Source organism: Neopsephotus bourkii, unplaced genomic scaffold, assembly GCF_033783945.1.
Source record: "Neopsephotus bourkii isolate Nb327-2 ecotype Australia unplaced genomic scaffold, CSIRO-AGI_Nbou_v1 NB_1589, whole genome shotgun sequence".
NCBI lineage: Eukaryota > Metazoa > Chordata > Aves > Psittaciformes > Psittacidae > Neopsephotus > Neopsephotus bourkii.
The window spans coordinates 734,217-761,851 of record NW_026902065.1 but is presented as its reverse complement, the minus strand read 5'-3'; the positions used below and the strand labels follow the sequence as shown (position 1 = coordinate 761,851).

The 27,635-nt window shown below is 50.7% G+C and overlaps 1 protein-coding gene across 5 annotated transcripts; it reads left to right on the top strand.

The window, feature by feature from the left end:
- The first annotated feature begins 1,069 nt into the window (after nt 1-1,069).
- Nucleotides 1,070-22,251, top strand: TOM1 (target of myb1 membrane trafficking protein). Of its 5 annotated transcripts, none has more exons than XM_061371791.1 (16): nt 1,070-1,204; nt 8,812-8,896; nt 10,072-10,150; nt 10,276-10,425; nt 10,538-10,672; nt 10,923-11,069; nt 12,054-12,170; nt 13,251-13,384; nt 14,043-14,076; nt 14,648-14,756; nt 15,740-15,860; nt 18,225-18,300; nt 18,765-18,827; nt 20,350-20,409; nt 20,727-20,763; nt 20,867-22,251. In XM_061371791.1, the coding sequence occupies exons 1-16, from the start codon at nt 1,153-1,155 to the stop codon at nt 21,013-21,015; spliced, it is 1,548 nt and encodes a 515-aa protein (XP_061227775.1). In that variant the 5' UTR covers nt 1,070-1,152; the 3' UTR covers nt 21,016-22,251. The 5 variants fall into 5 exon arrangements, with proteins under 5 accessions (XP_061227775.1, XP_061227774.1, XP_061227776.1 ...); XM_061371790.1 differs by having other exon boundaries at nt 18,762-18,827; XM_061371793.1 differs by lacking the exon at nt 1,070-1,204 and adding an exon at nt 5,815-6,097 and having other exon boundaries at nt 18,762-18,827.
- Nucleotides 22,252-27,635: the final 5,384 nt, after the last annotated feature.

Sequence of the window (27,635 nt, the reverse complement as noted above, 5' to 3'; positions counted from 1 at the left end):
GGGAAGGGCCCAGGAGGAAGGCAGTCCCAGTCCTACTGCGGATCCAGGCCTGTCCTAAAGCATCTGCTGTTGGGAGCAACACAAAATCACTGGCTGTTTCCAGCCCTTCACAACAGAGCATTGTGGTGAAGGTGCAGACCTGTTCCCTAAGGAACAGAAGGGGATCAGCTTTAGCTGTGTCATCTGTACAACAGACCTCTTTGACGAACGAAACACACACACAACCCTGGTGTATTGTATTTTTATTGAAATTTGTACACTTTGTATAATCTGTATCTTGTGGTATTTGGTACTAGAGGGAAAACTTTGGCAAGACTTAGTTTTTATATTTTTGTTATTTCCTTGCTGTTTGATCCAGATTATACTTGTACAAAGACACTTCGGTTTGTTGTTGTTGTTTTTTTTTTGTACTGTACTTACAATATAGTTTTCTTTTGTAACATTTGGAGTATTGTCATTCATTTCTGGCATTCACTGTGTTTTTGGCAGCTGTTACTAATATTTACCTCAGCACAACGCATCCAAGTTAAACTCTTTAAACTCAGTTTGCAGGCAAGCTGTTCCATTTCCAGAAGCACCGGTCAGTCAGAACACTGCTCCAGGGCTGCTGCTGTACGAGGACCTTGCCTAAGGGAGACCCGGCACCAAACACTGCACATAGCACCGCGGCTTTTCCCTTCCGTGCTGCCGTGCTCAGCCCGTGTTCGCGGCGTTAAGGCGAGGACACTACAGGGTACCTGAAGCGAACATGCGGGTGTGTGGTGGTGTGCACAGGTACCAGCACCCCCCTCCGTTTCCCGGGGCCGGGCGTCGCTCAGCTGAAGCTTCAGCTTGGGCGGGGCGGTGGCTCCGTGCGGAAGGCGGCGCCCCGCTTGCCAGCCCGTACCCGTTGCGCCGGTACGCCCCAGCGCAGCGTTACGGAAGCTAGCCCCATCAGCACAGCCTCTCCGCACCGGGGCGTGGCGCAGCAGCCGCGGCCCCTCCCGTCCCGGCGAGTGGCGGTGCCGGGACCCGGCATCGCTCCGTGCCTCTGCCCCTCCCGGGCGGCGGCCCCTGGCGTCACTGTGGGGCCCACTCGGGGGCCCGCCCCGGCCTGGCGCGTGGGTCACGTGAGCAGCAGCGGCGGCGTCAGCTGATCGCGGCGCGGCGGCGATGGACTTTCTGCTGGGGAACCCCTTCAGCTCGCCCGTGGGGCAGCGCATCGGTGAGCCCCGCGCCCCCCGCGCCCCTCTCCGCCCGCTCCCCGCACTCCCTCGCCCGTGCCCCCGGGGGCGCTCGCCCTCCCGCCCGCTGGACCCCTTCCTCTGGGAAGCGTTGGCACCCGCCTTGGCGGCGGGACGGAGGGGAGAGTGGATCAATCAGGAGAGAGCTCTGCTCTGACTGACGCGTGCTGCTGACCAATAGGGGATGCGCAGCCTGAGGCGGTGCCGCCGGCGGCCCCGCCAGCCAATCCGGACACGAGGGGGTCCTGAGGTGGCGAGGTGAAGTTTCCGCACTTAAAGGGGCCGTGGCCCCGTTGTTGGAACCACGCCCCCCCCCCCTCGGTAGAGCCGAGGCCCGCGATTGGCTCGGGTCCATTCCCGCCCTGGGGCTTCGCGGGAGGCACCGGGTCCTGTTGGGGGCACGGCGGGAGCTGCTGTCGCATTCCAGGCGGGAAGGGGGTTTGCTCTCCCTGAGGTGACAGGGTGGTCGGTGGTGGCCATCACCGAGCTGGAGGCTGCCGGGAGCACTGCAGCTCACCCGAACGGTGTACCTCACCTGCAGGATGAGCTCTGGAGGCACCCCGGGGTGGGCTGCCCACCCTGAACCTCCCACCTTGGAGGTCTGGGACAAGGGGTGGGTAATGCTGGCTCTGTGGAGCACACATCCCCTGTGCCACGGGCATTCTCATAGGGCTCCCAGCTCCAGCAATGGGATCAGCGTCAGGAGTCCAGCCTGTGACTCTCTTAGGCCCTGTGCTCAGGTCAGCTAGATGAACACAGGAGAAGGACGCAGCCTGAGAAAGTGGAGCAAAGAGATGCTATAGTTAGAAAGCACAAGAGCATCAACAGCTACACAGGTCTCAAAATAGAGATGGCAGTGCTTAAAATACTCAGAATCTTTCTTCCCATTGTCTAAGTGCATGCCAGTTGTGCTTGAAGGGTGTTTTGATGTTGCCCATTTAAACTCTCCAGGTCATGCAATAGCCATATATGAATGTATGCACTTGCTTAATCTTGCTTCTTGTCGCTTGTGCAGACCTCTGTCATTGTGAATGTCTTGTCCCTGATTCAGTAGGTTCTGGTGTACCTTCATGGTGAATAGGCTTCTGTGCTGGGGTGGAAAGGCAGCAAGCAGTTGCTTTAGGTAATGCTTTTATAAGTGTCACTTATTTTAGAGGCTCCCCAAGAGCTCTGTGCAAATGATGGGTCAGGGACACTGTGGTGTGCCACTCTCTAGTGTTGGGAGAGGTGGGTGAGACACACTATAGCAAGGTGGGGGAAGGATCCCCAGGGAAGGTTTTTGTAACAGAAACCTCAGATGATCTTTAACATCTCCCCAGATGAATGTCACATGTTTCATCATGCTTTCCAGGCCAAGCTGTCTCTCCCTTTCCAGAATGAATGCTCTTTGATTCCCTCAGTGACTGCATCAGATACGTTTGTGTTTGGGTAGAGGCAATCTGAAGTTCTCTTGAGTTGTCACAGATCCCTTCTTGTCCTCTGAATCTTCTGATCAATACAGATTGCAAGTGGGTTCCCTCTGGGCTTTGCTTCAGTTAAAGAAGGGATTTTCAAGCAACAGCAACAACAAAAAAGCAACAGAAAAGAAGAAAAAAGTATGTCAAGAGTGTTGTCAGAGAGGATTTTCGAGTCGTTAGTATCAGAGGTATGACAGTAGAGAGATGTTGATGATTTAGGTTACTTTAGGTTATGGGAGTCCAAAGGGGTGGAGGAATTGCAATGCATGAGAAAGGAACTCAGTATGGAGACTTGAAAGAACTGGAGACTGAAAATATGAATGTTTTTCTCCCTTTGAACATCACTTATCAACATCCTGGGGACATGGATAAATGCTATCTTCCCTGTTTAATTTGGGATGCAAAGATGACTTACCCAGACTTGTTCGGTAGGTCTGTGACATCTGCATGTTGAACCCATGAGCCTGATCACAGACTTGCAGAGCACTTCTTCTTTGGGCTGTCTGTGTCCTTGTAAATCACTCTGACAAAGTCATGTATGCCTGATAGAGCATATGACGTCTAAAATAGCTTTAGGTGAAGGCTGAGGAACAAAAAATGCAATCCTCTGTGGCACACTGCAGCAATGTTCTCAGATTCCTTCATCAGTGTTAATCTAGTAAGTCTCATTTATTTTGCTGACAAGGAAACCTATGCTCAGGTAATCTCAGTGATCAGTCACAGAATGAGTCAGTTGCAGAGTAGGTTTTCTAACTTCTGACACCCAGTACTGAGATTTAGTCACAAAAGCTGCCTCTGTCCTGGTTTTGGACTATGATGTCTGTTCCCAAGTAAGATGAATACAGACTTGTTTGTTTGGAGAATTTTTGGTATTTGTTTTTGTGTATGTGGGGTTTTTTTAAACACAGTACTTCTGGCCAGTGGGAAGTTTTCCAAAGAGTGCTGAAGCATCATTGTTTGGCTTCCCCCCCACTCTCCAAAGGGAAATCTACTCCATCTCCATGCAAGAGCCAAAAGAAACTTCAGAATGGAAAGTCTAATTTCAAGGTGGTGCTCTGAGTGAGAGAATGGAGAAGAAACCACCAATGCTCTCTCCTGACCCTGGAAGTCTGAAATAACTAGCAATTACAGCAATACCAAAAGGGAGAGACAGGTTATTTCAGTGAGCGAGGGCAAGCAAGAGAGAGAAGTAACGGCGTAAGCATAGAGATGAGGAGGTTGGGTATTGCTTTAAGCATAAGAACCAGGAAAAGTCGAGTCTGTAGAGAGGGAGGAGGTAAGAGAGGGTCACAGGTGAGTAAGAGGGGTGCATACAGCACAATATGCCAGAAAAATCCCAGTAGCCATTTGGATCCCAGCTTGCAGGTGTCCTTGCACCCCTCTGTGAGTTGGGACCTTGGGAGCTGGTGGGCAGCAATTGTTGTCAGTAACGCTCTGCTCTCGTTACAGCCAGACGGGTCCCTGCAGGGTGCTGCTTCTCAAAAGGGTACTGCCTTGTCTGCTGTAACCACTCTGTCAGGAGGATAAGGGGCAAAGGCGGCAACTGAAGGGTTGTTTTGATACTCAAGAGTATGAGCTGAGTCACAGGAAAGGAGCAGGAGAAGTTCAGAGACCCAAATACCCATAGCACTATGTCAGCAGCACAAGTCTGTGTCCATCACCATCCTCTAATTAGATCTGGAGCCGTATCTCTGTTCTCTCTAGAAAGAACATTGTCACCTCTGTCTTTGGAGGAGCAAGACAGCTAAGTGGTGGAGTCCTGACTGGGCTGGTGCTGAAGTTCCCTCAAGGGAAGCAAAAGCACAAGGCTTAGGAAGGAGACTTCTTTGTACAGGACGCTGATTTGTGCCAGGGAGAGTATAAACTGAATGAAGGTTGGGAGAAAGGGCTGTTGTGTTGCTTTGTGCTGAACCTATACCGTCTTGTGCAATAAAATGCTTGTGCCCTCAAATACCTGAAATGGATGAGAAGGTGCTTGGTGCTTTGCTGAGGAATGGAAAGGCAGTGAGACAGAGCACTGTAGGGAATGCTGGTTAAGGGCTTGATGTGAAGGAGGGACAGGCAGTCTCTGATAAGCTGTGGCAGAGCACTTCAGAGGCTTCTGAACGTGCCTGGCTGGTTATATGTGCTTCAGATCTGTGATGGGGAGCGAAGGGAACAGGATCTTCTGTTCCCAGCTCCTGTACTTCTCCAGGCTATTGACTGTAGTGCCGGTGTGCTGCTGCAGGCACGGCTGGGTGGGATTGCCAGTCCCACAGCAAGCTCTCTCTTGCCACAAGGGCAGAGACAATAAGATCAAGAAGCAGCAAAGCTGTGAAATTCACTCAGCACGAAGCAATGTACAGCCCTGCTGTGTCAGTTGTGCCCAGCTCTACTTCCACCTCTACTTTTATAACCCAGTTACAGTCAGCAGGAGCGCATCAAATGCCAGGCAGGGATAGAGTTGATGCTCTGGTTCAACCCGTACCACAATCCCCAGCGGTCCTGGGTCGGTCCGAGCAATTTGTGAGGCAGCAGGCTGGAATCAGACAAACCCCAGTGCTGTCACACCCGGAGAGCCGCACTGGCTGCCAAAACAATGTGGCTTTGAAGTGGCCCCAGGAAGGGCCTCCTGTACATTCAACAGCCACTTGGTTTCAGGCTTAGAGGGAGATGGCATTCATAAGCTCTCTGATAACCTCCTCCCCAGGGAGTTCTCGTTTGCACACATAAGTAGAGGCTGCCTGATGAGCCCCACAAGGCAAAGCACTGGGCGGGCAGCTGTGCCCTGCCTCCTGTGCTCACTGTTTTTAGGGCTTTGCTGCTGTCCCCAGCCATCCCAGGCTCAGGTTTCGTGAGGGGCAGAGAGCTCATGTGCTAATTACGGCTGATGAAACGGGGCCAGCCGCCCTGATCCTTCATGTGATCAATGAATAGACTTTGTTTCCTTCCTTCTGCAGGCGTTAGTAAAGGGGTAAAGTTCAGGATTTCAGAGAAAACGCCAACATATCTTAGTAGGCTTGGACAGCCAGCAAGCAAGGAGGATTTAAGGGGCATTACCTCCAGCTCTCCCAAGGCTAGCTAGGCCAGGTCTTAATCTGTACTGGGTAAACTCAAGCGCTTTGTCCTTGAAAATGCCTCATGGTCCTTGAAACATGCTCCTGCTTTCCATGTGCCCTAATACTGCTCTTCTAGCTTGTATTTTTGAGTCTCTGCTGTGCAGGTTTGCTGCTTTCCTGCAGTTCCTAATTGACCATCATGTGAACAGGGTTGACGGTAACAGGATGAGCACAGTGCTGTAGGGTAACTGCAGGGCAGTGTGTGTCACTTCTGAGGAAGCCCCATTTTCCCCTAAGGGGCCACCAGGTGAAGAGCATGCACAGTTTATTTGCACTCGTGCCTTTAAAGCAAACCTGTGGTCTGACCTCGGCAGGACTGGTATGTTTGGAGGACAAGGGGGGGGGGGGTAGTGGGGAGCAGGTTACAGAGTGCCACCAAACACAGGGAAGTGAGGGAATGGTGTTTGCAGACTCAGTTCATGTTTGTGTATGGTGAAAATGAGCACAGGGAGGGTTGGGGAGACTTGAACAGCAACGACTTGATGGTTAAAGGCAGGTTTTCTTTCATCCTTGGTTTGTCCTGTTGCTCAGAGCTTCCCAGCAGGCTCACCCCTGTTCCTGCATTGTGAGTTTTTTCCTTTAACATGCAGTGTTTTCCTTCAGGGGTGAGAAGAGTGGATGTGGACTTCCTTTCAATAGAGCATTCCCTGCGTGATTGATTTGTGTGCTTCACTGCCAGAGGCAGCAAACAGTACAGAGAAACCTCTGGCTAGGCTGGGGTTCAAACCAACGTGTGTCATGAGCAGGGGATGCCAGAGGAGAGCACAAGTGAAGGGTGGCTTTGTGATCCTCACAAATCCATCAGACCAGCCTGACCTGCATCAGCCTCCCCTGGCCATGTGGTATCCCAGAACACGAGGAAACCTGGAGCTCTGCTACTGTATTGAGTCCTGATCCCAAAGGAGCCCTGACAGAAAATATTTAACCCCATGTGTTGCAACGACTTCACACATTCATTATTCTAGGCATAGACTAGAAACACAGAATAGTTTGGGTTGGAAAGGACCTTGAGATCATCTAGTTCCACCCCCCTGCCATGGGCAGGGACTCTCACACTAAACCATGCCACCCAAGGCTCTGTCCAACCTGGCCTTGAACACTGCCAGGGATGGAGCATTTCAACTTCCATGGGCAACCCATTCCAGTGCCTCACCACAGGAAGTAAAGAACTTCCTCCTTATACCTAACCTGAACTTCCCCTGTTTAAGTTTAAACCCTTTACCCCTTGTCCTGTCGCTACAATCCCTGATAGAAAGTCCCTCTCTGGCGTCCTTGTAGGCCTCCTTCAAATATGCTCCGCTATAGCCCACTGCCCTGGATATATTTTCCACCACATCACCCAATGTGATGGTATCTCCTATGCTTCACTGAGGAAGCTCAGCTCTGCAAAAGGCCATGATTCCTATATAAAATTAACACTCAAAGTGAGAAAAGGTCAGCTGAATCAAGGGGCCTTTAGGATATCACAGTAGTAGCCAGACCCTGAGAAAGGTGAAAGAGTCTCAAGAACATCCTGCTGCTTTCCTTCCGTTGTTTGCCCACTTGCATCTGGCTGTGGCCACAATGTAATCAGTGTAATCACAGTGTAGTCAATACATTCTGCAGCCAACAGCAAAGGTGGTGGTTGGATTGTGATAAGGGACAGATAGGTAACAGTTACGCTGCCATGTGTAATCTGTTGGAGGGACACATGTAAGAGGCTGTGAATAGCTCTCTGCCTGACCCTTAAAAACAGTACATCCCCAAACATGATGGATGTGCTTACCCAGGCAGGAGTTAAAAAAAATCTTCTTCCTGTGTTTTGGTCCTATCCCATTACTGTGTGAATGGGCATTTCATTTCATCCCCACAAAGGGATCATTAGCTACCTGGTCAAAAGCAGCAAAAAGGCAGCTCTGCAGAGCAAGGGCCTCTCCAAAGAGGTAGAAGACCCACAGCAGCCAGGGCCAGCTCCAGGTTTTGCAGGGAGAGGAGTTCTGGAAATGCAGGCACTTCTCTAAGTACCTTGTTGAGTCTGAGCTCCTTGGAAGAGTACCTGGTAGGTGCTAAACCGGTCTGGCTAGTTCTAATTCTCTTGCCCCAGTGCTAGGTCAGGCATTTTGTAGGATGGGAGAGCTGTGAAGGACGGTTCTTGTCCTCTGTTTGCCATCTGCTGCGTGCCTGTGTTTCCCAGTGGTCTGGAGAGTGCCTGGGCCCTGCCTCCTCCACTGGCGGTTCTTTCCCCCAGCCTCTGGTGGTGCCCCTGAAGGCATCAGTCAGTGCAGCTGGGGCCAAGGCATCCTGATTATAGGGTGGAGACGCTGGTGCTCTCAGTAATAGCTGCTCATTTCCCAAATCTCTGCCTTGAATAACATCAGGGCTGACTGAGGAATTCCTAATTAAAGGGGACACAATCAAAGCTGAAACAGTATTGCTTCAACATCAGCCTGCGGTCCACTTGTGTCCATAATCCCCAGAGGCCAGAAGTTCAGGGGGGAGGCGTAAATGTGAAACAAGAGGCAGCCCTGCTTTGGCTGTTTATGTTTGCTTGCTTGGTTTTGTAGGGCCCATGTACAAATAAGGGGGTTGATTTCTTTTGTCTCCCTAATTTGGTGCAAAGTAAGAGTGGTGCCATTGGCATTAGATATGTGTCAGTGTAAGCTGACTAAACTCACAGTTTCTGGCCCTGCAGCAACAAAACCAATAAGCCCCCTTTCTCCATTTGTGGAGCTGAAGCCATGCTGAGCCCCTTCCCTTCACGTGTGGGACACCAGAGATTACAGAGTGTGCGTTTGTGGGTTGGTAGCATGAGTGGCATGGGCTAAATTGAGCAGCCACCCTTGCCAACGCTGGCCTGGATGTGCTTTGCGGTGGGGACACCTAGTGGGGAGCACTTAGTGACCCGGACTTTGCAGCTGCATTCACCTCCTTGCCTCTTGTGATGGAAGCCAGGGAGAGGGAGGCTGTGCTCTGGGGTATTCCAACAGATGAAGAGCAGCCTGTGAGTGCCAGCGCTGCTCTCAGCCTTGCTCTGTCTTGGTTTCTGTTTTCCAGAGAGAGCTACCGATGGGTCCCTGCGGAGCGAGGACTGGGCTCTCAACATGGAGATCTGCGACATCATTAACGAGACTGAAGAAGGGTAAGGGAGCTGGTGCACATCCAGCAGCAGGTCCCAGCACACCCTGTAGCATTGCATCCCTAGACTGCAGTGGCAGCATGCACTGGTGGAGGTAATAAGCTAGCTTTCTCAACAGTCCCTTAGACAAGATTCTGCTGGGAGACCCAGAGAGACAGCAAAGCTGTCACAGCAGATACTTCCCCATTATCTTTGTGAGAGCTGGGAGCCATTCAAACAGTCCATCAGGATCCCCAGGAAAACCTCAGCTCAAGCCAGGCTGCCTCACATCTTCCGAAGGCGTATGTGCAATTCTTCCACTTCAGTTCATTCCTCCTTCATAGCCCTCTCTTTCTTTCCTGTGGGAATGTAAAACTCTGCAGGCTGGTGACTGAGGAGAGAGGAAAATCTCAGGCTGCTATTCAGTCTTCTGAGTGTGCAAGTCCTGTTGGGGTTCACTTCTCAGGTACTTCCATGTACAGTCACTCAGACATATGCAAAGTGTGTGTGGGAGGCCTTGTCCCCCTTTCCCTATGGAAAGATATTCAGAATTCTGCCAGACTCGTTAGGTCTGGATTTGCCAGTGAATTCAAGGGGGCCTGTTTCTTGTCACAGTGGAGATGTAAAGAGCAGCATTGGAAAAGGAAGGTGCTATGTGGAATAAAAAATGTACGGTTCACCCTTGTCTAGGAGGAAACTAGCAAATTTCCTTGCTAGTTAGCAAGGCCAGTTTTCAGCTTCACAGTTGTATGAAAACAAAGCCAAACACCTCTGCTCAATTCTTTTCCATGCTCCATTCATTTCCGGTGCAAATACACCTGACTCTGTCCACAGTTCCCAGTCCCAAGGTATGGCCACTTGGTGTTTCAGTCTTGAGTACCTGATAACAGAGCTGTACTCTCCTGGCATCATGGCTGTCCCACTGGCCAACACTCCTGGCCTCCTCAACATCCTGAATTGTTGCAGACATCAGCACAGAGGCCTCCAATTTCAGTAAGAGCACTCATTAGCAAGACCCCCCTCTTGCAGAACCATGGGCAGAAGCTGCTTTGCCAGCCATTGCTTCAGGCTGTCCTGAAAACATAGTGGGGAAGGTCCCCTCCTGAGTATGGGTCATCCAGAGCCAGTGGCTGTTTTGCTTTGCCTCTCTGTAGGTGGGTCTCAGCCTTCTGATGATCTTTCTTTGATTTCTCCTTCAGGCCCAAAGATGCCTTCCGAGCCATTAAGAAGAGAATTGTAGGGAATAAGAACTTCCATGAAGTTATGCTGGCATTGACGGTGAGTGGTCAGGGCTCTTTCTCGCCTCTCTGGTATGCTGCTGGAAAAGACACAGGTGCCTAAAACCAAGGCAAACACGCATACATATAGAGAAGTCTATAGTTAATGCTTCATTGCTTTTGAAGGTCCTGGAGACATGTGTCAAAAACTGTGGCCATCGCTTCCATGTCCTTGTGTCCAGCCAGGACTTTGTAGAAGGTGTCCTGGTAAGAACAATCCTGCCGAAGAACAATCCACCTGCCATAGTGCATGACAAGGTGCTGACCCTCATCCAGGTGAGACAAGAAGCATGAGTATCTGTGCCAGTTCAGACAGTGTTTGTCTTTAGGGGTTTGTACAGAAGACTCCTATAAATCATATTGGGCTGTACTGTCTCCTTCTCCCTAGTCCTGGGCAGACGCCTTCCGCAGCTCACCAGACTTGACTGGTGTCGTTGCTGTGTATGAAGACCTGAGACGGAAAGGCCTGGAGTTTCCCATGACTGATCTGGACATGCTGTCACCCATCCACACACCGCAGAGGGTATGGGAACATTGCTGAAGAGAAGGGTGTAGGGCAGCTGTTATTCTGGATCTATAAGGGGGACTTCAGGAACTAGAACTTGCATTCAGAGGGCTTTTGGGGAGTGAGAAGCTTCAGGACAGCCTCTTTGTTGAGAGACTTTTTGAAAGCAGGTGGGGAGTTGCCATCAACATTTCTCTACTAATTCCACTGTCCTATCAGCTATGAGTGTCTAAAATTTCCCTGTGACTTTTCCTACCTCTGTGTGTAGACTGTGTATAGCTCTGACTCCCAGTCTGGACAGAACTCCCCTGTGGTCAACTCCCCTCAGCAGATAGAGTCCATCCTCCATCCTGTCACCCTGCCCGCCGGGAGAAGCACATCCAGTGATGCGCCCATCACCCCCACACCAGAGCAGGTGAGTTGGACACAATCCCCATGGTGTTGTTGACGACTACTGCATTTGGGGGCTGTTTCATAAACACTCGTCTTGGTCATTCCTCAGCCTCTGCCCTCAAGGAGCCATTCCTCTAAAGCATAGTCCCTCAAGAGCTCCCCAGAGCTCTGTTGTGGCCACAGTGATGAGCTGGGATGCCACAAACACTGAGGGGTTATATTTTCCTAAGGCAGGGTTGCTGGGAGGTAGGAGGAAGATCTGTCTACAGGGAAGTGAGGAATTGAGACACAGAGGTTTTGAGTGAGGTCTTTGTAGTGCTGTGTAGCAAAAGCTTGTTCAGTAGATGCCTCCTTATCATCTTTCTCTTGCCTCACTGCTGACTTAATAGGAATGAACCCTGTCTGGCTGTGTGGTTTCCAAAGGCCAGGGCTTTCTCACTTGTTTCCCATCTTCTTTTCTTCATCCTCACCCTGACTTCATATGACTTCAAACCTCCAGCTGTCGGTACGCTACAGAACAGAGGGTAGAAACCATTCTCAAGACACTCAATTAGTAGCTTGTGAAACCAGAGGGATAAAGCTTCAACTGCACACTTGGCCAAGGCTTGCCTTTTGAATGGGAATACCTTTCTCCCTTTCACCTTTTACGCTGTTTTGGAAATGAAATTATTTGAGTGCCTGCCACACAGGAGGTGCTAGCTGGGGAGAAATTTGAATCATAACAGCAGCCTGTGATGGTTATTAAAAATCAAGGTTAGGCTAGTGCCCAAAGATCTCAGGTGAGGGCTTGACATCCGTAACTAGCAAATGAACTTGATGGTAAGTAATGGAGCTTCCTTCTGCCGGGAGCTCCTGAGAGCTAAACTTAATAGTAACAAAAGAGCTCTCCAGTGGCTGCTTGGTTCTGTGAACACATGCACACAAGCGGTGCACTGCCATTCAGAGCTTCCTTAGCTATCTTCCTTGTCTTCTCAGGCAGAGCTGTCATTTGCCCTCCCTTTTGCAGGTTGGGAAGCTGCGCAGTGAGCTGGAAGTGGTGAATGGGAACATGAAGGTCATGTCAGAGATGTTGACGGAGCTGGTGCCCACCCAGGCTGAGCCTTCTGACCTGGAGCTGCTGCAGGTAAGGAACACTGTGCCCTTGTGGCCAAGAAGGCCAATGGCATCCTGGTGTGTATTAGAAGGGGGGTGCTTAGTAGGTCGAGAGAGGTCCTCCTTCCCCTCTACTCTGCCCTGGTGAGACCGCATCTGGAATATTGTGTCCAGTTCTGGGCCCCTCAGTTTAAGAAGGACAGGGACCTGCTGGAGAGAGTCCAGCACAGGGCAACTAAGATGATTAAGGGAGTGGAGCATCTCCCTTATGAGGAAAGACTGAGGGAGCTGGGTCTCTATAGTTTGGAGAAGAGGAGATTGAGAGGTGACCTTATTAGTGTATATAAATATATAAAGGGGGAGTGTCACGAGGATGGAGCCAGGCTCTTCTAGTGGCAAACAATGATAGGACAAGGGGAATGGGTACAAACTGGAACACAAGAGGTTCCACTTAAACTTGAGAAGAAACTTCTTCTAGTGAGGGTGACAGAACACTGGAACCGGCTGCCCAGGGAGGTGTGGATCTCCTTTTGGAGACATTCAAAACCCGCCTGGACACGTTCCTGTGTAACCTTATCTAGGTGTTCCTGCTCCGGCAGGGGGATTGGACTAGATGATCTTTTGAGGTCCCTTCCAATCTCTAACATACTGTGATACTGTGATACTGTGAACACCGGCAGGGTGGAGGGCTGGCACATGCAGCTTGATTTAGCACTGACTGGATGGACTGAGGAGTGACACATGGTAGGCGTGGGGAATAACTGGAGAGTTTAGTGTTGGGCTTATCAGGGAATGATGGGATAAGGGAGAAATGGGGAAGGTGGAGTTTTAACAGCCAAGGGAAGTCACACTATCGAGGCTAGAATCATCTCATATGGGGATTTGTAGTTCCTACTGGCTTTTCTTTCTGAGTGAAGTGTTACACAAGAAGCATACAGTTATGATCTGTAAAGCTTAAATTCAGTTTACATCTCACACCAGTACCTGTTGCCCATCAACACTTGCTGATAGACCCCAGTAGCTTTTGGGCTCTGTCCCAGTCAGGCTTCCAAACCTGTGAGTGTTCAGCCTTAGCTTGACCGTTGTGGTAACTTCTCCTTGCTGTGAGCAGGAGCTGAATCGGACGTGCAGAGCCATGCAGCTGCGTGTTCTGGAGCTGATTCCCCGTGTCCTGCATGAACAACTCACTGAGGAGCTGCTCCTCATCAACGACAACCTCAACAACATGTTTCTACGCCATGAAAGGTACCTCTCTTCCTTTCTCTGCTTTGATCTTCCACAAGAGTGTACTCCCCTTTGATGGCCTTCTATCCCACCCTTTTCATCTGCCCATGAGTGTAATACTCAAGATGTATCAATCTGTATCATCTGTCTTTGAGAACAAAGCCAGTTTTTCTGATTTATTCCTATCCCTTCAAAACTGCTGTGTAAGTTACTGGTGGAATATAAAGATGTCCTTGTAGCATAACAGAGAAGAAGGAAGGAACTGCCTGGAAAGAGCAGTTAGGGATAGGGCAGATAGGGACAAACAGGACTTTTCCAGGTGAGGATCAGCACTCCTTTCTTTTTATTTCCATTTCATCAAACCCGTCTGTTAAGCTAGGATGGAGTCTGGAGAAGTTAGTCCCTGTGTCTGGATGGAGAGCTGGGTTTCAGCCGTTTTGGTTAAAAGTAGCTCTGGAGGATCACAGAAGTTTCCTCACACCATCTCTCAGGGGATACCAACTCCGAGGGCCTTGTTATGGTGTCTTTGGTCTTAGGGGAGAATTGGGCCCTAAGGCATTGTCTCCCTTTCCTAGTATGTAGGAAAAGGCAAGCTGTGCCAAGCCTTTATGAGAAATCTCTTTGGTTGGGGGTGAATAAGCAGATGCTACTGAAACACATCCTGTCATCTTTCTTGCAGGTTCGAGCGCCTTCGGACAGGACAGCCGGTAAAGGTAACTTGGAGCAACTGCCCCTCTGTGCAGCGCAGTTTGCATCTTGCAGGTCGGGCCGTGTCCTGCTGAATTGGAGAAAAGTTCAGTCTGCTCTTGTTCTCTCCCAGCCCAGCTGGACCAGGCCATGCTGGTGTGCAGGACACTCCCGTTCCCACTTCAGGCCTCTCCCTCCCTAACACTGGGAGCCTTCCTCTCACCTGAAGAGCAAGAGCAGATCAGCAGCAGTTATGATTTTCCGGTGTTGAACATTGGGAAGACCAATTCCCATATGAACCTCCCTTTGTCCTCTGAGCATTGTCCTGCCCTTCGAATCAGCAAGCATCTACCCCACTTTCTGGAATCCAGCAGAGCTGGGAGGCTGGCTACCATGGCATACTCTGCCCTGGGACACTATTCCTAGCCCATTCTCTCTGATCACTGTTCCCCTTTACACAAGGAGAGGCTTCACAACTGGTATCTTCTGATAGGTAGAGAATGGCTTCCTTCTGCAGTGTCAGTGAGCTAGGACTGAAGAGTCAGGGTGTCCAAACTTCAGAAACTCTGTCATCTTGCCTTATTTTTCTCTCCAAAGGCACCAAATGAGCCAGAGAACAGCTTGATTGACCTGGGACCCAGTACTCCTTCTGCAGTGAGGCAGCCTGAAGTCACCAATAATCTCTCTTCTCAGCTGGCTGGAATGAGTAAGTTACTGTGCAGTTTCCCCCCCCGTCCTCCTGTGCTGCTGTGGGGATCCTTTCATGCCCTTGAATCACCTCCCCAGATTATTTAGCCACATTCACAAAATAACCTAGAGAAACAGGATATATTGTCAACTAATTCTATGACTCTAATAAACTCATGAAGAAACTTGTATATGCCCCAAGGCACACAAGCATATGTCTCAGCATCCACCTGATGCTGTGCAGGTCATGACAGAGTGTTAGGCTGTGGCTAAGTATTGGGCCTTCCAGGAGAGTAGGGGAGAAAGTTGCTCCCTCTGCAGTGCCAAGCAGCAGTGCAGTTGCCTCTCTTGCTGTGTGGTGTCAGGCTGACCGCTGAGGTCTGGGAGAAGAAAAGCAGCTAAGTTGTGTGGGAAAGGCGGCCATGAGCATCTTGGGCTCAGGACCCATGATGTGACAGGTTGTTTGCTTAGAAAGCCTGAGAAATCCTGAGGGTTCTTCAAGACATACCAAGAGCCTACATAGAGCCTGAAGCTCTTGCTAGCTGTGAACACATTCAGTAAAGCTTTGGATGCAGCTACAGAAAATTGGCAAGACTTTATACAAAGCCAACTGAGATATTTTTGAAGTCAGGGTTTTTCAGATGATGCCTGAGTCATGAAAATCCACTCACCTGTCTCAGAGATGCTTGCCCAGAAGCACAGGTTATTCTCTTCCACAGGTTATGGAGCAGTTCCCTCTGAGTTGTCTTAAATGGTCAGGAATATCTGGCCTTCAGCATCAGTGCAGAAAATTGCTGCTGCTGCCTGAGATTAAGCTAAAAATATCTGTTCAGCAGGCGAAGAAACTGCTTCTGTTACAAGACTACACATATACATACAGAACAGTGGGCCTAGAGCGGTGTAGCCAGTTCTGATGCTTGCTTTCCACCCAGTACCCTCCAAGCCCACAGGCCCCTGTTCAGTGCTCTATGCTGCCTGCTCACCCTGCTCTCTCTCCCACAGACCTGGGCTCGAGCAGCGTAAGCGCAGGGCTGCACTCCCTCGACACCTCTGGCAAGCTGGAAGAAGAGTTTGACATGTTTGCCCTGACCCGTGGCAGCTCACTGGCTGAGCAGCGCAGAGAGTGAGTGTAGCAGCCCGCTTGGTCCTGTCCTGCCTTCTGGCAAAGGGCACTCAGGCAGCTGGGGCTGTGACCCGGCTCCTGGGAGACAGCAGGATGCAATAGAAATGCATTCTTCTGATGCACAGGGTTTGTAGGATGACCTCTGTGTTCCCAGTCCTTCTGCATGCTGCCATCATCTCCCCTTTTCCTGCGCACAAGGAGAACAAAATGGTTCTCTGTGTGTGGAGGCCTCTGCTGGGGAGACTCGGTGTCTGGTGATTAAGGTGTAGAGTGGGACTGGCTGAGTTTTCTTGTCTGTCTCTGAACTCATGTGCTGACTCGGCTGATGTTGAATTTGGGAATTGCTGAATATCAGTGCAGCCTAATGGACAGAATATTGAACTGGAGTGCAGGAAGTATGCAGCCAGTTGTGGCTTGCAAGGCAGGGCACTGCTCTGTGCCTCAGCTTCCCTGTTGGTAAGTGGGACTGACGTTTCTTCTTCCATAACATGTTTTAGACCTGGTGTAAAGCACTCAGATCTGGGTCTCCATAGTACTGTTGAACTGAAGACTCATGACTGAAGAGGTCTCTGCTGCAAAGAGTGGATTCCTGAATCCTTGTTCTGGGAGGAACCAACAGGAGTTGTGCTGTCTGGTCTCTTTGGCTTAAGAGACTGAGGTTGATCTTGTGCTGTTTTGCCTGTCAGAGTCACCCACTGCTCTCTTTCAGTTTCCAAGCAGTAAAGCCCACAGGTACACAGCTGCCCCCAGCTCCCAAAGACCTGTGCTCCTGATCTCTGTCCACATGAGTGCCTTGTTCTGAAGCTGGACAGTAGCAAGTTAAGGTCTCTTTTTCATTCCCCTCCCTCAGACTGTTTCTGGTAAAAGTGATGGGGAAGCTCCTGTCTGACACACATCTTCATGTGTTTTGCCCATGGGTTTCCCCACCACTTTTACTGTGGGGTGTGCTGCCTGAGGACAGAGGAAGTCTAGGACAAAATCAGTGGTCACAACAGCACCCAGTCTGGACCTGAAATCTGAGCCACTAGTATGAGCTCAGTGCTAGAGCCTGGGGGAGATCTGGACATGGCTGGAATCGTATCCCCTCTGATGTGGCGCAATCCTTAACAGACTGAGGGTTATGATCTCTGCACAAGTAACGAGACATCTTCTATTTATTCCTCACTGCCCTCCATCTGCTTGCACTTGCACTCCTGCCAGGTACCCTCTACTCTTACTGGCTCAGGATTCACATTTCACTCCCCAGCCTCTGCTCTCAGTGCATCTGAACAGACCATTGCCCTGCTGTTCCCAAACGGGACGTGCTGGCAGAAGACACAGGCAGGGCTGCTGGGGTTTGTTCCTGACCCACCCTATGCTTCATGTGTGTCTCGGCAAAGCAGTTCTTGAATCACCTCAAGCCTTTCCTGCCATTCTTCCTCATCAGTGGCATGATAGCAGCGTTGTACTTCATCCTTGATGCCATTGTGCACAGTGGCCCCTTCACTGATGAGCACTTCTTTGAGAAGTTTGAGCGCCGGTGGCCCAATCCCCTGGCTCCCAACAGAAACAGCTCCACTTGATGGTCTGCTGGATCTGCAGAAAGGGGCCTGGGAGCAGCTGCAGAGGAGACCTGCGGAGAGTTTCTGGGAGAGGCTTCATTCTCCCAGCATGGACAGACTGTTTTCTCCACTCTGCTTGGATCAAATGGTGACGTGTGGTGTTAGCATGTGTGATGGAGCCTAAAGGGGACATAGAAATGGGATGGGGGAGATTATGCCTGTGTGTGGAAGAGGGTTGCTGTAACAGTGCATTTGGAGACTGGAGCAACACTAGGCTCTTCTGATCATCCAGTCTCACCTCCGATGTAGGTAGCATAGACCAGTGAGTTCTTGAGTAGTATCAGTTAAAGAAATGTTTTTGAGCTGTGTTTGTGTCTGTGAAGGTAGGCAAGTATGTAGGGGCTTGTTGCTATAATCCTTTCTAAAGTAGCTGTAATATTCTGGTCAGTCTGTGTTAGTTATCTCTCTTCTGTAGTCAACCCCAGAGAAGATGAGTGTCATGACTGATGCACCTAGCTCTGTAAGTCTGTGGTTTAGTCTGTTGGGTGGTTGTTTTCATATGTTGCCTTGTCGTCCTCCTGTCACGTGCCAGGGCTGTCCCGTGGTATCCCACTGTGATATTACACTGAGTAGCTTAGTCTGTTTTGCGATGGGCTACAACTCTGGTAGGGGTTTTGCACACCTTTCTAGAAGCTCTTGGGAGCAGAATGATGAGAGGTGAAAGGTTGTGCAGTCAGAAGCACTGAATATATGTTTAGGAGTTCCTGCTCTTCACTCTCAGGCATCTTATCAGCCTGTGTGTTATCTAACTTCATGCTTTCAGGGTAAAGTACGAAGATCCCCAAGCCTCCAAAGGACTCGCTGGTGCCCTGGATGCCCGGCAGCAGAACACAGGAACGGTAAGTGGCCACAGAGCTTTTAGTGCACTACTGGAAATAAAAGTATTCTCCTTGCTCACCAATGCAATAAATGTGCTGTCTGTTTGGAAAATTTCAAGTGTTTTAACTTGACTGATGTTATACTGACTGATACTAGAACTGACTCCCAGTCTATACCAACCTGCATTTCCTACCTGGGCTATATGCCTCATTCTTTAAACCCCAGAGGTGGAGAACTATGGAAAGTCTGGGGTTGACTTAGCCAGGAACAGGATGGCCTCCTTATATCTGCAGGGAAATTCCCACCTGGAAATGTATGTTTTGCCTCACTTCAGCAGGTTTCCAAGTCCAGTTGCCTTCTCTCTGCAAACAGAGAAGTAGGCCACCAGCACTAGTGTGTTCTTTCCCCTACCCTAAACCGACCGCCTTCCCTCTCCCTCACCTTCTGCAATAGCAGCTTTCAGTGCAGACTGTCTCTCAAGCAGGGGGAGTCTGGTGCCTCTAGTGATGGAGCCCAGCTGACTAAGTGGATGATGCGGCAAGGAATGGTGAGATCATGGAGTGCCAGCAGGGAGGAAGGAGGAAGGAAGCTGGGGCTGCTCAACTAGAAGTGGCACTGGCACAGCACATGAGGATGCACAGCAAACATCAGCAGAGGCTGCACACTGAAATGGAGCAACCCTGGTCTGGGCCAGTAATGGAGACCAGGGTTGGGAAGGAAGCAGGCAGAGTTTCAGTCCTTCCTCAAGGAAACATAAGAAAAAAGCATAGGAGCTCTGAGGCCAAGAGAGCATGTGTCACTCTGAGTTAGAGGATGGCCTGTTTTGAGGTGGGTGTCTGGGGCAGAGGCAGTAGCTGGTGGCATCCTGAGGAAGCTGGTGGCATCATGCTGCCATTCATTCCCCTTGCATCCTCTCCTGCTCAGCATGAGCTGCCCCATTTGGAGGAAAACATTCTGGCTTTTACCCTGTTCAAGGCCTCCTCCTCTAAATTGTTAGAGCCTTCGGGCTGTTGGATTCGGTCTTTCGGCAGCAGGAATTCCTGCAATTATGTGACACACTCCCAGTTCTGAAACTTATTAGCCTGTCTTCCTGAAATGGGCACTGCCCAAACTGATGTCTGCTTTAGGAAGTTTCCACACATGCTGTCCAGTTGTCTTGAATGTACTTCTACCCCAAAGACTTCCTTTCTGGGTAGAAAAAGCCAGTTTGATTCAAAACTTCCCTAATCTCCCACATCCCCTTCTATCCCCATTCATCCATCTGCCAGCTGTGGTAACTATCTGCTCCCTGGTTTGGGGAAAACTGCCTGTCCTTGATAAGAAGGCATTGCTCTTTTTCTTGGTCTTGCTGTTCTCCTGAGATCAAGGGAGCTATATATGCTGGGACACTAATAAATAACTACCCACAAACACTCTCTCACGCTTCTGCTTGTGGAGCCTCTATCGAGGAGATGCTCCTTGCTCAGCTTTGTTCAGGAGCTTGTGGCTGGAAAAAGGATCTGGGGTTTGGTATCAGACTTTTTTCCAAGGTTATCTCTGTCCACTGGGAAGGTGTCTCTTTGCTGTGCTCCATGGGAATCGCTTCTTGGCAGATGTCTTTCCCCCTTATTGTGTGCCAGACCTGGCACATCCAGTATCTTCAGCTTCACAGACTTTGATACCAGCCTGTCACTGGTTTGTAGAAGGGAAGAGGTGTGGGAAAAAGCACACCTCTTGTTCTCTGTCTGCCTAACACAAGCAGCTGACTTCCACCTAATGGGTCCTCACCAAAATGGGAAGCCTGCTCCAGTCCTAATACCCCAGAGTCAACCACCAAACCCCAGATGCTTTTACTGGCATGTATTCTGAAAGCTGTATTTGGGTGTGGATGAGGCAGAGGAAGCAGGTGAGCGGTGGCATTGGTAGCTGGGAGAGCTTTGCATTGGCACTGGCTGGAATGGGAAGGGCCTCAGCAGACTGAACAGTGGAACAAGGTTAGCTTTTGAGTTGGGCTTTCTTTTTGCAGGGTGGGTTTCCTGGAACATCCCCTCTTTTCTTGGCCTCATAGCTCTTTTTTCCTTCTGTCCTAGGTGCCGGTTCCCCAAGCCAATTTCATGGAAGACATAGAAAAGTGGCTCTCCACTGATGTGGTAAGTCAGGGGCTGCTGCCCTGGAGCCAGCAGTCTTGCCAGAGTTGTCTGCAGGGCTGGATTTTAGGCACTGTACAACAGTGCTGGCACTGCTGATCAGCTCAGAGGGAGCAGGGGGGGAAAGGCCAGGGACATAGGGTTTGGGATTCCACACCAGTACAGTTAGCCTTCTGGGAGGCATAGCTAGTGAATGAATGAGGCTCAAAGCCACTCTAACACTCTGTACTGCAGAACTAGGGGGATCACTGTGCTGTCTCTCTCCATGCAGATGCCTCTGTCTACCTTACTTCTAACCATGCCCTTTCCTCTTTCCCTAGGGAGAGTCAGAGGATGCAAAAGGTGTCACCAGTGAAGGTAATACTTACAAGCCAACCCCTTTCTCCAGCTGTTCCTGGCAGCACCTTGATTCATCCACAAACCTCCCTCCTTTCTAATGCTCTGCTCTTCTCTTGCCCAGAGTTTGACAAGTTCCTGGAAGAGCGAGCAAAAGTTGCGGACCGGCTGCCCACATTGTCCAGCTCCTCAGCAGGGACATCCGTCTCCCCTCCTGCTGCCAGCCATCATCGAAAGCAAGCAAAGGAAGATGATGCTATGTTTGCCTTGTGAATGCTATGGACTGGTGTGCTGTGGAGCAAGAGGCTGTGTGTGCTGTTTTGCTTGCCTCTGACCAGGGGCCAGCAGGGGAAGGATTCTGTCCCCTTCCTCCACTCTCTTCCTGTTTTCCCTTTGAGTTGTTTTTATTTGTAAGCTGCTTTAAGATTTCAGATAATCTTTATTGTGTTTAGGGATGTCACACAATGTACTTGTGAAGGGGGTTTTCAAAGCTGCTACAGAGTGTGGGAGTTCAGCGGGCTTTTCTTTTGGTACAGTGTGGGCAAAGCCGAAGAAGCTGCCCATCCTCCTCTCCAGGGGGGTAGATAGAGCTCTTGCCCAAGAAGCAGGAGAGGCTGAGATCATTCCTGCCTGCCTCTTTCCTCACCCCGTCCCTCCACCCTCCTGCCTAACAGTGTTAGAACAGGAAAGCATAGGGATGCAAAGCATTACAGGTGGCAGAGGAGGAACACTAATGTTAGAGGGGCCCTGTCGCTCTAGTCTCTCTTGCACAAGTGCTTGTGGTAGGCAACACCTTCTCACTTACAACCCCATCTCTTCCTCTCCTCCTCCTCCTCTCCATTATTTTACCCATAATCCTGCCCACAGCTTGAATGTTTCTGTTGCATGACAGCCAGTTACCAAAGCCCTCGCTGCACACGAGGCTTGAGCTGTGAGCGGTACCCCAGGCTGTCTGCTGTCTGAAGGGGCTGTCTGCTACGGGGTAGGATGTGCCTTCAGCAAACTCTTTGCAGTTAATTTAATTCTCCCATTATTATACTTTTCTCCCCTCTTTCCCCAGTGAGATCCCACCTCCCTCTCTCACATTCACTGATGCCTTCCACCACATCATGCTATGGTGTGGGGGTCTCACTGAGCCTCTGAACTGGCCAGTGCTATAGACTCCCTTAGGGTAGCTGTGTGTGCTGCTCCCTAAAGCAGGAGGCCCTTCCATCGACACTGTAACACCATGTTGTTGCTGGGATCGCTTGTTCAGCTGGTGGGCACAGAGGTGAAGTGAGACATCAGTCATCTCATGCCAGCAAAGCAGCCCTGCAGCAGCCAAGAGCTCCTTTGCTCGTGGGGAGGAGAACCTTTCTGAGTAACCCACACATGCTGGCCCATGATAAAGGCAGCCAGGGAGGAGGATGCCAGGCATCGGGCTCCTGCTTGTGGGGTTTCTTGTCAAGCTCAGGAGGGTTGCCTTTTTTATTGCACATTAAAGGAGTAAAGTCTTGAACCTCCCTTGAAGATCTGTGTGTGCTCTCAGTGCTGGGGATGGGGACAGGAGGACCTGGTGTGGGAGAGGAGGGGTGCAACCATGCACCCACATTTGCTCTCCATGAGAAGGCCAGGGCACTGTGGTGCTGAGATGAGGCATGGTGTGGGGTTCAAGGGTGCTGCGAGCCAAGGCAGCTCGCTGGCTTGGTGATCACTGGGGTGGTGATTATAGCCCATCTCAAAATAGCAAGAGGGCGACCTACCTCCTCTCCTTTCTGCCTTGTGACCAGCTCCAAATACCCACCCTGCAGCCCGTAAGTCACTTCAAGACATACAAGAAACACAGTTGCTATGAAAGGGCTTTGTGGTATCCACAGGGTGTCCTCAGCTGTCCCCGTGCCATCACTCCATGTCCAGCTGAATGGGAGCTGGGGGAAGGATTCTTAAAAGGAGGTTGGACAGCTTGAAAGTGTCATCTGAACCCATACTTGTAGGAAGGAGTTAAATTATCACAGAATCCCAGACTGGTTTGGGTTGGAAGGGACCTTAAAGCTCACCCAGTTCCAACCCGACACCTTCCACTAGAGCAGGTTGCTCCAAGCCCCGGCCAACCTGGCCTTGAACACTGCCGGGGATGGGGCTTCTCTGTTCAAACATCAGCACCTCCTTCTCCCCTAAGCCTGTACTCAGCCGCACCAAGCTCAGGCTGACAGATGCCTGAGGACAAGAGCTGTTAGCAGCTTTGTGACTTCAGCTTTCCCAGCTGGACAGCACATACTGGCCTTGGACAGTTTGTCCTCTGGAAAAATGAATCGCCATTTCCAATTCTATTGCATTCCCAATGCCTCTGTGAGGAACCAGGGGAGATCCTTCCTCCTTTCTGAACCAGGTGGTATTGTGTGTTTGATATAACCCTCTGTTATATGTCTGTGTGATGTCTTCTGGAGGTGGTGGTGAGGGGAAAGCCCAGCCTAATGAGCTTAAAAGCCGCCTGTCCTGCCTCAGCAGAGGCCTCTGCTGGAGGTTACCTGAAGCTGTGAACAGTCGTAGCTTCATCTCTGAGCTACTCCCACAGCCAGTTCTGCAGCAGGACATCACTGCACCACGGCACCCCATGTTCCTCACCTAAGAAGGGCTTAGGTGGAATAAAGCATGCAAAGCACTTTAAGCAGCACAGCCTAAGAGCCACAACCTCCTGCCTTACCAGCTGTGTGAGCTGTCCCTGCCCATGCCAGGGGGATTGGAACTATATGATCTTACGGCCCTTTCCAACCCAAACCATTCTATGATTCTAGGAGGTAAATGCAGACCTATCTCAAGTCCATTTTTTACCACGCTCACAGCTTCCTGAAATATCCTCTTTGTTTTTAACCTCCAAAGGATCCCTGTCCCAGCAGATGCTGAAGTGAAACCTGGAGAGCCCAGGGCAGAGCTCAGGTCCCCCCCTGCCCAGCCAGAGCACACAGGGCTTGCACCAAAGGCTCTGTGCTGGGAATGTGGCCCGCAGGAGGACACTCGAAGTCAGGCAGCCATGAGGACCCACGAGCTAGAGGCAGCACAGCATCCCCCCAGGGCTGGTCCCTCCGGTGAGATAGGACTGTGAGCTGAGACACGGAGCTTCCTCTGAAGCTTCCCTCTTTCCAGTCTCAACAAACAGAACAAAGAAGGAAAGGCAAAGGGGCCAAATGCTTTTACCTCCTGGACCTCCTGCAAGAGAAGCAGCAAGAGCAGAGGCATGATGGTGCTCAGGCTGGAGGGGTTTGCAACTGTGGGGCCAGAATGGCTTCTGAAGCAAAGTCTCTGACACCCAAACCTTCTTGTCAGTGCCTGGACTTGGGCTACCTGGCTCTGCTGGGAAGGGAGGGCTTCTGGCTTCAAACATGTTTCAAACACCAGCTCATGCCTCAGAGAGCACTTCAGGTTCTCTGCGTCTCCAGCTCCCTCTGTGCATTGCCCGTGGCTGCCTCTGAAAGTCAAACAAATCTACCCTCAAATGGATGGCTTTGCGGATCAAGCTCCTCCTTGTCGTCGTCCCGTCTGTCCATTCGTTCCCCCCCTCTGGGGTGTCCTGAGCCCCTCTCAGGGTGAGGACCCTTTCTCCATCCTCACCTTCTTTCCTTCCTCCCCAGATAGCCAGCAAAGGAGATGGCAAAGCTGAGAGGGGACAGTATCCAAGGAAGACCTGAGCACAGGGGAATGGGCTCACCGCTATTTCTGTTACGGGAGAACATGTGGGAAGTGGTTTTGGTGGCTGCCAAGTGGGGTCAGTTCAAGAGATGACAAGTGGGTGAAAACCCGTGCCCCTCCAAGCGAGCCCATGCCCTCCCCACCATGCAGCCAGCCTATGGAACTGCCAGGCAGAGATTTGTCCTACAGGGATGATGTACCTGAAAACGTGAAGAATGGGGACGAGGGCATGGAATCTTTCCATGCCCAAATTAGTACTGGCACACTTGTTATAGGTTATACTGGTGACAGCGTGGATCATATTGCAAGACTTCTTTTGAGGAGGAACTTGGGGGAAAAACAACCAACCTGCCAGCTCTGCAAGGGATTATTGTAAGCAGAGGCCAGGGGGGTGGCACTGGCAAAAGGTGATTTATGACTGCGAAGAATATGACACCACTATAAACGACTCCTTTAAACACTTTTCCCTTTATGAAGCGTTTTCTAACCTTGCTGTTCTAAGAACGAACGCTGCGTGCTGGCTTCTCACCACCAGATGGCTGTGGTCCCTTACACACTCAGCCCCAGCTCCATCGCAGAGGACCGCCCCTGGCATCGCAATGACCCGGCTCAGCGGGCTGTGCAACCGATGGAAACAAAGCAAAGCAAAACAAAACAAAACAAAACAAAACAAAGCTTTTCCTTATTCCAAGTGTTACGCTGAGACCGTTATCCCAGTGCACTGTGGGCTCACACAGCGACCGCTCCAGAGCATGGATTCATGCACTGGGACTGCACAGGAGCCACAGGGGAAGGAGGGCTCATGCTGCCTCCAAACATCCATTAATAACCACGCTGGGAACAGGATCCTGACCCGAACAGCTCTTTTGCATAACCCAGAATAGCTGCTTCTATGTAAGCTGAAGGAAGGCGTAACTTCTGTGGACTGGGTCAGAGTTGCTCCACGTCTCTGAAGATCAAATATATGCTGAAAGTTACTGTGAATTTCCATGATGTTTGGGTTCTGTGGTTTTTGGCACACCAGTGTCCTTAGAGGCAAAAATATGCAAGTTTCTCTTTTACCTACTACCAGCCTCCAAATAGTATATGATTTTATTTGCTTTAAAGAGCAGTTAACAAAAATACCTCCCGATTTCCCACAGCATCATCTCACAAATCAGCACAGATTTTCTCCATCCCACAGGACTTTTATGTTGCTTTGCTATGTCAAAACTCCCACAGAGATTAATATGGGTAATAAAATTCTCCCTTCCTTCACTAAGTGAGATTAAAGCCACTTCCACTTCCCTTCAGATCACTGTTAGTGGTTCTGCTTATGGCAGATGGAGATGCTGTGAAGGGATGTATGGTGGGGGCCCAGTGGGCAGCAGAGAGAGGGGTTATGAGGAAGTAAACCATTCCTGTAGGTAACTCATGTTTACCCTTGTGGGGGCATAAGCAAATGGAAGCACAAGAAAAGAAGAAAGAAACAAAAAAGGAAGGATAGGAAAATGTGCATAGTGGATACCCCAGTGCTTGGAAGTGAGGAAATGGAGGTGGCCAGTGGTCCCAACCAGGAGTTGTTGACAGCCAGTCTGGGTTTTGTATTGCTCCTCCTGAAGACATTTCCAGACCGTGCAGACAGAGGTGGCTTCTTGTACCAGGGTGATGCCAAGGTGGTTGCTAGCTCTGAAGGGATTCCTCTTTTGTTAACTTGGCTGCTTTCCCCTCACTTTTAGAGCACCCACAGCACCCCACATGGCAGCTCTGCCATGTGTTGTGCGAACAAGTGTCCCTGTTGCTTTGTGTCACTGATGGAGACTCAAAGACACGTGCTCGGAATCAAAAGCTTCCCCTTCCCGATCTGCAACATCCCGTGTGTGCGAGGGTGCACAGGAACCGCAGCGGGTTTGCACTGCATGAGTGGGCAGATTCGCTTCCCCATCCCAATGGGGTCACCAGCAGTCAGAGGGATGGAGATGGGTGAGGGGGGACAGGACCACTCCATAGGAGCAGAAGTTGATTCTGTGATGCCCCCAGCCCTGTTTCTGCAGGGCTGGACCATGGTCTTTGCTGAGAGCCCCTGGCTGGGGGATGCAGGAGTGTTTTATGAGCCCTGGCAAGGACAGAACCAGGGAGAAGGGCTTGGGATCAGTAAACCCACCCAGCACAGAGAAACTGCATATTCCCATCTCCGGGCACTGTGTTCTCCTGGACAATCCTGGCAGAAAATCATGGATCAGGCACGAGGTGTATTTGAGGGTGGGGTGAGGCAAGGACACAGGTTTCCTGTGGCTTTAGGGGAGGCTCTTTCAGCGGCACTAAGAGGCAGGAAAATCTGTGTTTATAAAAGCTGCTGTGAGGCACTTCAGTGGTATTTTTAGGTCCTTGACCAGAAAAAAACAGGCCTTAAATACCAGAGCAGCCTCAGAGGGAAGGAGATGCCAGTTTCTCTGAGCTCCTTCGCACGATTTCAGTCCACAAGGTGGGGGTGATCCCCTGCCTGCAGTGCCTCTGCCATCCCTGCTGCCTTCAGTGCAGCAATTCCCACCATCAGCCACCAGCAGAGATAAGGGGGTGCTCACCCCATGCCAAGCACCTTCAGTCCCTCTCACCTCTGTCAGACTGCTCCCAGCAGGCAGATGAAGGCTTTAATTCCAATCCCATGTTGCCCAGACGCTCTTATTAGTGATTATTAGTGAGTGCAGAGGAGGCCATGAGGATGCTCTGAGGGCTGGAGCAGCTCTGCTCTGGAGACAGGCTGAGAGAGCTGGGCTTGTTCAGCCTGGAGAAGAGAAGGCTCCAGAGAGACCTTAGAGCAGCTTCCAGTGCCTAAAGGGGGCCTACAAGAAATCTGGAGAGGGACTTTTTACAGGGGCAGGTAGGGATAGGACAAGGGGGAATGAGTTTAATCTCGCAGAGGGGAGATTTAGATTAGGTATTAGAAAGAAATTCTTCACTATGAGACATAAGTGGTGGAACACTGGCACAGGCTGCCCAGAGAGGCTGTGGCTGCCCCATCCCTGGCAGTGCTCAAGGCCAGGTTGGATGGGGCTTGGAGCAACCTGCTCTAGTGGAAGGTGTCCCTGCCTGTGGCAGGGGGTTGGAAGTGGGTGAGCTTTAAGGTCCCTTCCAACCCAAACCAGTCTGGGATTATTTAACTGAAGAGCCACAGCCATGGCATCAATGTCCCGCTGTGCTAGGCGGTGTGCAGGGGAATGGGGTCTCTGCCACACATTGCTGACAGC

Excerpts from the sequence above, each read along its gene's own strand:
- TOM1 (XM_061371790.1), top strand. The coding sequence starts at position 1,153 with ATGGACTTTCTGCTGGGGAACCCCTTCAGCTCGCCCGTGGGGCAGCGC. Across the intron at positions 18,828-20,349 it reads GGATGATGCGGCAAGGAATG|GTGCCGGTTCCCCAAGCCAA; the intron begins GTGAGATCATGG and ends CTTCTGTCCTAG. Across the intron at positions 20,764-20,866 it reads AAAAGGTGTCACCAGTGAAG|AGTTTGACAAGTTCCTGGAA; the intron begins GTAATACTTACA and ends TCTCTTGCCCAG.